This window comes from Prionailurus bengalensis, chromosome E3 (assembly GCF_016509475.1).
Source record: "Prionailurus bengalensis isolate Pbe53 chromosome E3, Fcat_Pben_1.1_paternal_pri, whole genome shotgun sequence".
In the NCBI taxonomy this organism is placed as follows: Eukaryota; Metazoa; Chordata; class Mammalia; order Carnivora; family Felidae; genus Prionailurus; species Prionailurus bengalensis.
The window spans coordinates 5,668,063-5,680,271 of record NC_057357.1 but is presented as its reverse complement, the minus strand read 5'-3'; the positions used below and the strand labels follow the sequence as shown (position 1 = coordinate 5,680,271).

General features: G+C 47.7%; 1 protein-coding gene across 1 annotated transcript in view; it reads right to left on the bottom strand.

Annotated features, from left to right (window-relative positions):
• The window catches only part of CYTH3 (cytohesin 3), a 99,739-nt gene that overhangs the window by 24,270 nt on the left and 63,260 nt on the right, over positions 1 to 12,209 (bottom strand). The window contains exons 2-3 of the mRNA XM_043559647.1: positions 2,103 to 2,185; positions 135 to 199 (exon numbers count right to left, since the gene is read on the bottom strand). Of these exons, the coding sequence (XP_043415582.1) occupies positions 135 to 199; positions 2,103 to 2,185 (148 nt within the window). The remainder of the gene's footprint in view (positions 1 to 134; positions 200 to 2,102; positions 2,186 to 12,209) is intronic.

Here is a 12,209-nt window from a genome sequence, read left to right as displayed (position 1 = left end):
GAGGCTGTGGCCCCGCCCTGGAGGCTGTAATCTCTGCCCCTGCTGTATCTGTGGCCCTGCCCCTGCGGTGGTCACCACAGCTGGAAACCAAGAAAAGAGGTTGGCTACTGGGCAGTGTGACACCAACTGTTTACCTTTCTTCCACTGAAGTTAGATTGTCAATCTCCGTCATAACTTCAGCAATTTCGTATTTCAGCCTCTGCGAAAACAGAAGAAAGAAATTGGAGGGCAGGGGTCTTTACCTTCCCCTCCTAGACTCAGAGAAATCTTAGCCTTCGGACACAAGCTGCCCCGAGGCCCCATCCAGACATCCCAGGTCTGGAAACATCAGTACTTTCTATCCATGCAGAGAGAGAGCCTCTGGGCGGGTGCAGCCCCAGCTCTGGAGAAAACACACTATCGTCCATCCGCTCATCAAGGACAAGCAGGGAGGGGTCACCCAGGCAGATTCTAGAGTATCTGTGTGCAAAATCCAGAAGCGACACTGGGGAGGACGTCACAGGTGTGGCAAGACCCAAGAGCAAAGGGAAGTGGTGAGTCCTCAGCTCACTCCCTGCAGCTCTTCAACTCCTCCCCCGGCCCCGGGGCCGCCTCAGCTCTTGCGAAGAGGAGGGAGAAGGTGCAGCTTAAACGTGCAGAGACCAGTATCAGGTCCCTAACCGCCAGTCGCAGAGTGATGTCCATCCACCACTCTGCCCGACACAGAGCCCCATGGACAGAGCCCAGGAGGTGACAGCAGAAATCACCTGTGGCACTTGGATACGTCAAGAACAGCAGAGGGGACAGGCTCCCCTGTCCCTCCATGTGGCTCTGCCACTTACTGGCTGAGAGGCCATTGGCAGCCCTCTTAACCTCTCTGGGCCTCAATGTTCTCAACTCAAAAATGAGGTCATTAGGGGTGCCCAGGTGGTTCAGCCGGTTAAGTGTCCGACTCTTGATTTTGGCTCAGGTCACGATCTCGTGATCTCACAGTTTGTGAGTGTGAGCCCCACATCAGGATTCACACTAACAGCACGGAGCCTGCTTGGCATTCCCTCCACCCCCCCCCCTCGCTCTCTGCCCCTCCCCCACTCGCTCTGTCTCTTAAAAATAAACTTAAAAACACTTTTTTAATTAGGTCATTAGAGCTACATAAGGTTCCACAGGCACTACCATTATTCATGTCCAAATAGGACCATGAACCTTAAGATACATTCTCATTCCTCAACCAAAGCATCCATTCTAGGATACGGTGATTTTTACAAGAAGGAAGGGTAACCTTGCAAGATACAGTTCCACAGATTATCTTCCAAATACAGAGAAATTTTTATTTGGAATACCACTCTTTTCTTCACCAAGGAAGTTCAGACTTCAGACACGGGCTCCTAGGAAGGAGCTGCTATGTGGACCCGGCTTACTCTTGCAGCAAGTGGCCTGCGAGGCCACATTTATTTTGGCGTCACCAAGATTAAGAAGCTTCTCCGAGAAGGGCCCTGTGTCTGAGTAACTTCCTCGAGGAAGCCCCAAGTGGAAGCAGCCCTGGCCTCCCGGATCATTTCTGCCGCGGCCCCAGACGCTCTGAGGCTGAGGCTACGGTCTGGCCCCTCTGCTCCTCCTGCAGGGCCCGCTCTCCCTGTGCTCCGAGCACACACACGTGGCAAGTATGGTGCCTGCCCGCGTCGTCGCCCTGCTGCCACCAGCTCAGTGGCGGCACATTGACTCATTCAAAGGACATCTGCATGCCAAAAATGTGACAGAATGTTCTAGATGCCGGGGATGTTGGCAAACGAAATAGGGGCTTATTCAATTTGAAAGAGCGGTGAATCTGTCGACTGCTGCCATTGTTCAGAAGTGCCCTTTTATGACTCTGGAGTCACGTGTCGCTTGCTGCTGACTCCAGTTCCGTGGTGTCTGCATTTGTACCCCCGAGTCCACGCTGCTCAGAAATCACCACCTCTGCCTGACTGACTTGGGTAACTCTTTCCCTGTCTCTTCACATATTAGGATACAGACACACAACATACCCAGGTTTTACATTTTCATGAAGCTACGTGATCATTTTACCTAAAAGCAAAAACTAAGGGGAATTTTTGGTTGTGGCCTTTTTTTTTCTTTTTTTTTACCTCAATGTCATCAATAAGTTCCTTTTTTCTTCGACGAATGTCTAAAAGTTCTTCTCTCTCTTCCAGTGAGAGGTCTTCAGGCACTGGAAGACAAAAAAATCAAATCCAACAGTTAAACTACCACCACTCTGGAGCACAAGTTGACAATACCTCGTCGGGTTGAAGACGGGCATGTGAACAAGCCAGCAGGGCCTGTAAGCAGGTAGGTGGGCATCTATCCCCAAGAGAACCCCACCATATACACCCCATGTAAGATACTCACAGAAGCATTGCTTGTAATAGAAAACCCACCCAAATATCCACTAATAATGAATAAATGGTGGTATATTTAGAAAGAAGAATCCTATGCAACAATAAAAAATGGCTGAACTCAGTCTACCAACACAGGTGCGCTTCAGAAGACGGTGCTGAGAAAGCAAGCTGCAGAGCGTACACGGGCCTGTTTGTAGAGGCTGAAAATCGAGCACGTGCTTCATAAACGTCCTGCAGACATGCCGTGTATGTCCAGCAGAACAGGCACACACAGGAACGATAGACACCAAGTTCCTGATAACGGTTCCTTCTGAGAAGGCTGGGTGGCAGGAAATACATTCCAGAACGGCAGAGAGAAGTGGGTGGAGGGCGGCCAGTACATGGGTAATTGAAGTTTTTAAATTATTATTATTGGCAGAGAGTTGTTCATAATATCTTCTTCTTAATGATTAACCTCCCCCATTCCTGCTACGTCTCTTTTCTTTAATTGTGTGGCAACTGGTGTCTCATTAAGCTTTTCAAAGAGCTTTTGATTTTTAATACTCCTCTATTGTACATTTAATTCCTATTTCATTAATTTGTTTAAAGAAACAAAAGGTTAAGAATCTGATTAAATAGCAAGAGAGCACGTAGAGCTTCTACAAACAGATTAAGAGAATACAGTCATGGTGCAGAGGTAGACATGCTGACCAATGCACCCGAAGACTGTAGCCAGAAAAGTACCCCCAGACAGGGGCACCTGGTGACTCAGTTCGTTAAGCGTCCACTCTTGACTTGCGCTCAGGTCATGATCTCACAGTTTGTGAGTTCAAGCCCAGAGTCAGGGCTCTGGGCTGACTTCAAGGAGCCTGCCTGAGATATTCATTCATTCATTCATTCATTCATTCATTCATATTCTCACTCTCTGTCTCTCTCTCTCTCCCCCTCCTCCGCTCTCTTGCGCGTGCTCTCTCTCAAAATAAATAAATAAACTTAAAAAAAAAAAAAGTGCCCCCAGACAGACAGAAACCTAACACTGCGGCTTCAAAAGACAGGGCGGACACATTGATAAGTGACAGGTGCTATATGCGATCCATCAGTTACCCCGTATACAAAATGAAGCTGAATCTCTACTTATCATCATACAGATCCTCAACCAGCTGCAAGGAGAAAAAAGGCTTAACTGTGAAAGGCAACACCACAGTTTTTACAACAGGGGAGAGCATATTTACAGTTTCAGAGTAGGAAAGGATTTTTTTTTTAATTTTGTTTTTAACGTTTATTTATTTTTTTGAGAGACAGAGAGAGTGAGCGGGGGAGGAGCAGAGAGAGAGAGACAGACACACAGAATCTGAAGCAGGCTCCAGGACCTGAGCTGTCAGCAGAGAGCCTGATGCGGGGCTCGAACCCACAAACTGTGAGATCATGACCTGAGCTGATGTCGACCGCTTAACCGAATGAGTCACCCAGATGCCCCAGAAGATGTTTTTTGTAATTTTTTTTTGTAATTTTTTTTTCAACGTTTATTTATTTTTGGGACAGAGAGAGACAGAGCATGAACGGGTGAGGGGCAGAGAGAGAGGGAGACACAGAATCGGAAACAGGCTCCAGGCTTCGGGCCATCAGCCCAGAGCCCGACGCGGGGCTCGAACTCACGGACCGCGAGATCGTGACCTGGCTGAAGCCGGACGCTTAACCGACTGTGCCACCCAGGCGCCCCTGTAATTTTTTTTTAATATTTATTTTTCAGAGAGAGAGAGAGACAGAGACAGAGCACCAGTGGGAGGGGCAAAGAGGGACAGAGACACAGAATCCAAAGTAGGCTCCAGGCTCTGAGCTGTGAGTACAGAGCCTGACGCGGGGCTCAAACCCTCAAACCCTGAGCAGAAGTCAGACGCTTAGCCACTGAGCCACCCAGGCACCCTAAGGGTAGGAAAGGATTTCTTAAACAAGACAGGGAAAAACATAAATTATGCAAACAAAGATATTAATAAATTCACCATTAAAATTAAGGAGCTTTGTTCCCCCAAATTCCGTACCATAAAGAGCTAGGCCACAGACTGTCAAAGAGTTGGTATCCAGAATACAGTACTTGTACCAAGAAGGGGATAAATTTTAAACCAATGCTGAGAAAATGGGCAAAAGACTTGAACAGGCACAAAACTGAAAAGGAACAGATCAATGGCTGTGTGAAAAGATGTCAACTCTTTTAACCGTTGGGGAAATGCAAATTCAAATCTCAGGGCGGGACCTCTACTAACAGGGTACTAAACCTCACTGAAACTAAAGTGAGGCAATTTCTTAAAACTCAACAACCCAGGAGGACAAAGATAATGGGGAAAAGACCACGTTTTCAAAGCCAGGAGACAGACCAGACCAGCAGCGACTGGCTTAACAAACGTGAGGAAGAAGAATCTTCAGCCAAAAGGGAGGGAGAGCAAGGCGTCACCTGACGCCAGGTCCCCAAGGGCTTGGGAACTGGCTGCAGCAAGTAAGTGTGGGGTCGGGCTGAGAAGAGAGAGCTCATCAGGAACTCTGGATGCGGCTGTGTGAAAGCCATGGGATCCCTTGATGTCCTCCAGCTCCACGGAGCTGTCATCTCTAGACAGAGGTGGATGAGGGACCCAGGGCACCACACCCACGAGGGCACCACACCAGAGACAAGGGATGCCAGTGGCGCTGACACCCCCTCCCCTACCAAGTCTTCTCCCCGTGGGGCTCCCGGTCTACTGGCAGCCACCCTTTACCCACCTGCACCAGCCCACACTAGAGGGAAGAGTCTTGTCTACGGCATCGACCGGCTTTAGATGTAAAGATACTGATGTCGGGGGACTCCTAGGTATGGGTCCACCCAGCAACCAGCACACCTACGGCACCCCACAGAGAGGTCAGTCAACAAGGCCTCCTGACACACTTGGCTATTTCAATAACCTTCAGCCCTGTGCTCTCCAACTGGAGGTAAGCCTCTAACACGCAAAACAGATACCAAGAAAGACAAAAAGAGCGGTCATCCCTTTGCGGGGCAAGAGGTGCTGTGGGGGAGGCAGGGTCATGCTCTCCTCCCCTCCGCTGCCTGCCTGCAGAACCGCGTAACTGATAATCACAAAACCCGGAAAACATGCGTGCATGTCAGACCCACCCAACAGGGCAGCGTGGCGGAGGAGGGAAGAGGGAGAGAGGGAAAGAAAAGGAGAGAAGCAAAGAAAGCAAAAGAAGTCTGCATGGCCACTTGGGAAAACCACCTAGCGCCGTGGGTTCGCATCAGAGACGTGCCCCGGCGATGGGCCGCAACTGCGCTCCTACGTATGCGTCCTAGATAAATTCTCCGACGCTGCAACTGCAGGTACGCATCGTGAGGCCAAAGAAACAACTTTGTACAAGAAAAAGAGAAGGAAAACCGGCCTAAATGCCCATCCAGGGTCGGGCTGGGTGCATACACTGTGCGTGCAGGTCAGAGAATCCCAACCACAGTATAAAAAAATGATAATAAATTAAAAACAGGCACAAACAGATCATCTCGGGAAAATAATATGAACACGAATGCTTTCTGCAAATTTCAAAAACAAAACAAAAAAAAAAATTACGCCCGTGGTTTACGTGTACGAGTAGATACGCAGCGAAATGATGGAGACAATCATTGGAACAATAAACACGGAATTCAGATTCTTCTTAGGAGGAAAGACAGGGACACACGGGACACCTTGAAAGCAGGTGTCATGCTCCACAGTAATGTTCTTTTGCCAAAAGATATTCTTCTTGGTATCAAATAAAAATCTAATTATTAAACCTTTAATGAAAACATTTTTTTAAAAGCTAGGCAGAACCCTTGGCCCTTAAGTGTCCCCATGATTTCCATAAATTAGTTACGACGACTCTGGGAATTTAGATGAGGCAGAGAAAGGCCTTTTTTTATATAGGACTACACCAAGCGTACTTCAGCTCAGAAAATTCAAGGCTGCTTAATAATTAAAACAGTCGAAGGCAAAGAAGGAAAAACACTGGCCAGATCCCCTAAGTAGCACAAACAGATTTCTCATTTTCAGTTTTCTTCTGCTGAGTTTTCCACTGGACAGAGAGGAAAACGAGAATCTGAGGCGTGTGGGTGGCTCAGGTGGTTGAGCGTATGACTCCCGATTTTGGTTCGGGTCATCATCCCAGGGTTGTGGGATCAAGCCCCATGTCGGGCACCACGCAGAGTGTGGAGATTCTCTCTGACTCACACTCTGTCTCTCCCCCTGACCTCCATCGCACTCTGGTGCTCTCTCCAAAAAAAAAAAAAAAAGTAAAATGTTTTTTAAAAAAACAAGACTCTGAAAGGGTTACAGCGCTCATTTAATCATCAACAGACATTTTCGTTTTTTTTTTTTTTTTTTTATGTTTGAGAGAGAAAGTGAGGGAAGGAGAGGGGCAGAGGGAGAGAAAGAGAGAGAGAATCCTGAGCAGGCTCCACACTGTCAGCACTGAGCTGGATGCGGGGATCAAACCCACAAACCGTGAGATCATGACCTGAGCTGAAATCAAGAGTCAGGCACTTAACCGACTGAGCTGCCCAGGCGCCCTGACAGTTTCGTTTGAGAAAAGTCCACCTCCAGCCCCTCCCTCCGACCCAGAGGACGAACAGGACAGGCTGACAGCCGAGTGACAGCTTGGTAACAAATACAAACAGAATGACCTGACGCTGGACCCAAAGCTTCTCATCACATCTTTAACAATCCTTCCCTGGAGCCCATCTTTTCATGTCCCTTTAAGTCTTCAAGGAGTTAAAGTACCAACCGCTTACTTTACCAGTAGTTCCGACCAGAATTTGCCGGTCTGAGAGAAAGAAACAATTGATAAGATGGGATAAAGTGGAGAATAATGTTCTCATTCTTTAGAGCTTCACACGGTCCCATTTAGGGGCTGTAATGCTATGATGTCTGTGCTTGCCTTTGAAATACTTCTGCCAAAAAAAAAAAAAAAAGAATTGAGCAATATGATCACAATTGTTAAGCCTATTTCATATGGGTATCCGTTATCCATTTCATATTCTAAGGTATGAAATCTGTGATAATAGAGAGTAAAAAAGAAAAGTCTCTGGAATTCGACAGCCAGGACCATCTCTTACGGAAGTATCTATTGGGGTATCCGGCTGGAGTATGAACAGGAAACAAGGAGATGCTCCCCGGTGCATTAAAAAGAATAAATAAAAGGAACAGAAATAGGTGATGAAATACCCTAGACCGATCTCTGCCCAGGTTCTGTCATTCATATATCTCACTGCCCCTATTACTTCCCTCGACATCCGGAAGGTACAGAGAAAACCAACATTTAGCTGTGGCGCCAGCTGTTTAGGGGAAGTTTTCTCAGCATCTCTCTGCGTCCGGAACACCTCTGCAGTCCCATAATCTGACATGCAGCTGCCCTCACACGTGCAGACACCATACTAAGAATGGGAGAAGCGCATTCAGAGAAGGCAAGCCCTCTTCCCGCAGCCAACACAGCCAGGGAAGGCACTCCACAGTTTGGATCCACTGCCTGACATCACCTACACTCTGTCACGTTGACACTATCAGGTAAGATGACAGAGAAAAGTCCCGCAGTTGGTTTTTCTTTTTTTTTTTTTCTCTAAGAAAGCTGGTACTTAATTTAATTGGAAAAGTAATACATGGTTACACACACTCCCTGCACACATAAAAGGACATATGGCAAAAATTGTTCTTTCCAGACTCAATAAAACCTGTCTGTAAAAAAAGCAAATTTAGGGGCGCCCGGGTGGCTCAGTCTGTTGAGCGTCCAACTTTGGCTCAGGTCATGATCTCATGGCTTGTGAGTTCGAGCCCCGCATCGGGCTCTGTGCTGACAGCTCGGAGCCTGGAGCCTGCTTCGGATTCTGTGTCTCCCTCTCTCTCTGCCCCTCCCCTCCCCACACTCTGCCTCTCTCAAAAATAAACATTAAAAAAAGCAAATTTGGGGGGCACCCGGTGGCTCAGTAGGTTAAGCATCTGACTCTTGGCTTCGCTCGGGTCATCACCTCATGGTTCATGAGTTCGAGCCCTGCATTGGGCTCTCTGCTGACCGTGCAGAGCCCACTTGGGATTCTCTCTCCCCCCCTTTCAAAATAAACTTTAAAAAAAAAAAGCCTTTTTAAAAAAAATACAAAAGCAAACTCACTGGAAATTACTGGTAAAAGTCAGCGAGATCACTTCGACTGAATGCTCCTATCACGAGCTTCCAAATGGAATCCCGATTTTCCGGAGACAGGCTTGAGTAAAGCCCTTCGTCAGCCGGGACTCAGTTCTTCGCCTGCAGAATGACAGCGGAGGCTGGAGGCACTCCTCATTTTGTGATCACCCCAAGCTCCACAGGAGAACGAGTCTCCATCAGCCACAAAGCAGGTGCGGTTTCAGCAAATGGAAGTGTTTTCATGAGGGAAAAGCACTCTGGAAAGAAGGCAAGGAATTCCCCGTTTCGGTGGCCAAGTGCTGCCGGTGACATTTTCCAGGGAGCACGAAGAGCAGATTCGGGGGACGCAGCCTCGGTTCGGTCCTTTCTCAGGCTCGAACCTACACGGATGGAGATCAGCAGAAGCACGGCAGCTCACGGGTGGTGAGGTCTGTGTGCTGCGGGCAGGACTGTATGGATCCAATTCCAGAGTGTAAGCGAGGTCTCTGCCTCCAGCCACGGTGGATAAGAGGGGCTACACTTGCCTCCTGCCCAAAATGGCTACTAAAAACGCCAGACACAACTCTATACCCTTCGTACAAAGTGTCTTTCAAAAAAGGAGAGACGGACATTTCCAAACATAGAAACTTGAAAGAATTCATCACGATGCGGTCTGTGCTGTAAGAAATGTCAAAGTCCTTCTGGCAGGGGGAAAAAAACGATCCCAGATGAAAATCTGTATCTCCACAAAAGAATACAGAGTACCGTAAAACAGTGACTATGTGTATAAACACTGTTCCCTTGAGATGGGAGTCTCTTTAAGAGATTTACTGGGACTGCTTAAAGCGAAAATAACAAAATGGGTCAGGTTAATAACATACAACAAGGTAAAACAGCACAAAGCCTGGGAGAGGAGAAATCAGTGTACAGAGATTTGAAGGCTCTCATCTTAGATGTAAAGTGGTTTAATATCATTTGATGGCAGAGGGATGAAGGCACAGAATATCTTAAAACCACAACTATTAACATTGAAAAAAAAATCAAAAAAAAAAAAAAGGGGGGGGGGCGCCTGGGTGGCGCAGTCGGTTGAGCGTCCGACTTCAGCCAGGTCACGATCTCGCGGTCCATGAGTTCGAGCTCCGCGTCAGGCTCTGGGCTGATGGCTCAGAGCCTGGAGCCTGTTTCCGATTCTGTGTCTCCCTCTCTCTCTGCCCCTCCCCCGTTCATGCTCTGTCTCTCTCTGTCCCAAAAATAAATAAACGTTGAAAAAAAAATTAAAAAAAAAAAACACAACTATTTAAAAACTACTGGGGGGCTCAGTGAGTTGAGCATCCAACTTCGGCTCAGGTCATGATCTTGCGGTTTGTGAGTTCAAGCCCCACATCAGGACTCTGTGCTGACAGCACAGAGCCTGGAGCCTGCTTCAGATATTCTCTCTCTCTCTCTCTCTCTCTCTCTCTCTCTCTCTCTCTCTCTCTCTCCCCCCCCCCCACCGCCTCTGCCTGTCCTCCAACTCTTTCTCTCAAAAGTAAATAAACATTTCAAAAAAAAATTTTTTTAAACTATTGGGGCACTTGGGTAGCTCAGTCGGTTAAGCATCTGATTCTTGATTCTGGCTCAGTTCACAATCTCACAGTCGTGGGATCGAGCCCCAGGTCAGGCCTGGAGCTGGGTGTGAACCCTGCTTGAGATGGTTTCCCCCACTCTCTCTGCCTTACCCCCCACTCAAGTGCACCCCACACACACACTCACTCAATCAATCAATCAATACTACTAAAATAACCCACCAAAATAGAGTACGCAGTACTGTATCAAGAACTTTAGAATCGGAGTGCCTGCGTGGCTCAGTCAGTTAAGCGTCTGACTTCAGCTCAGGTCATGATCTCACGGTTCCTGAGTTCGAGCCCCACATCAGGCTCTGTGCTAACAGCTCGGAGCCTGTACCTGCTTTGGATTCTGTGTCTCCTTCTCTCTCTGCCCCTCCCCCACGCACGCTCTCTTTCTCTCAAAAATAAACATCCAGGGGCGCCTGGGTGGCACAGTCAGTTAAGCGTCCGACTTCAGCCAGGTCACGATCTCGCGGTCCATGAGTTCGAGCCCCGCGTCAGGTTCTGGGCTGATGGCTCAGAGCCTGGAGCCTGTTTCCGATTCTGTGTCTCCCTCTCTCTCTGCCCCTCCCCCGTTCATGCTCTGTCTCTCTCTGTCCCAAAAAAAATAAATAACCGTTGAAAAAAAAATAAATAAAAAAATAAACATCCAAAAAAAGGTTAAAAAATAAAATATAAGCAAATGGTATCTCAGAATTAAGTATTTTCTAATTTTCAAATGATATTAACAATCTGGTTATCGAACAGATCCCAATCTACGTAGATGCAACTTATAAATTACGTCTAATGACTCCCTTACCAACTTTACACACACACACACACACACACACACACACACACACACACATCTTCAATTAAGTTAATCAGTGGCTCTCTAACTTCTTCCAGGGGAAAATAATGTTCCCCAAATACAAATTATGCCCAGAAACTGTCACTACATTTTAGTCACAATATGTCAAATGTGAGATAGCTAACAAATTATCCAGTGCACAAAACTGTGATAACAGGGAGTTCAAATAATCACATGCAGCTAACTCACAAATGCACGTTTTTGGCTACCTAGTCCTAATCAAAAGTAATGTCACTTACCCTTACATTTTACCTTGATTACTAATCCACACCAACATTTTTGTTAGGATTGGGTTTCTTTGTTGTTTTTTAGCGTTTTGGTCAGCTCAGAGGTAGACCAATTCCACAGGGCACGTACAACACGGCCAAAGCATGGGCTTGGCATCTGGTCCTGCTGATTCATTAAATGGGAAATCTGTACAGGTTGTGGTTTAGCCCACATAGACAAACACCTGCCCTGTAACACTAAAGGAACAGGTTAAATTAGCACAAGTTCCTCGCTACTACCGATGTGAGGAGATTACACAAAGAACAAAAACGAAGGCTGTGAGCTCTCAGATAAGCTCCAGTGTCTCATCACCACGAAGAACTGCTCTCAGTGAGCTGATACAGCAGGGTTCACATGGCTAACAGGGTGGGGCACACGTTAGCCATGCTGGGTGCTGGTCGGGTCGGGGGCAGCAGTGGCCCTCCTGCCAGGGCCGTAGAGAACCCACCCTGTGGGAAGAAAGCGAGAAGCTCGAAGCAGCCCAAGCTTCTGCACAGGGAGTGCTCTGGGTCCACCGCTCAAACTCGTGCAGACCCTCCTGTCCTGGTCACCTCCCTTCGCCCTCCATCACACTCAACTCCGTTTGCCCCACGACGCCCATTCCCTGCCCAGCCTTCTTTGGATTTGGTGAAATACCACTTTTAGACAGACGAAAACTCAAGGAGTTTGCACCAGTGCACCATCAAGAAGGGAAGTTGTCAAAGAACGAGCCTCACTCAAAAGACCCAAGACAGGGGCGCCTGGGTGGCTCACAGTCGGTTGAGCGTCTGACTTCGGCTCAGGTCATGAACTCGCGGTTCGTGGGTTCGAGCCCCACATCAAGCTCTGTCTCTGTACTGACCGCTTGCTCAGAGCCTGGAGCCTGCTTCGGATTCCGTGTCTCCTTCTTTCTCTGCCTCTCCCCCACTCACGCTCTGTCTCACTCTGTTTCTCAAAAATAAATAAATGTAAAAAAAAAAAAAAAGACTCAAGACAGGAGAAGGGCAATGCCAGAGGGAAACCTACAGAGAA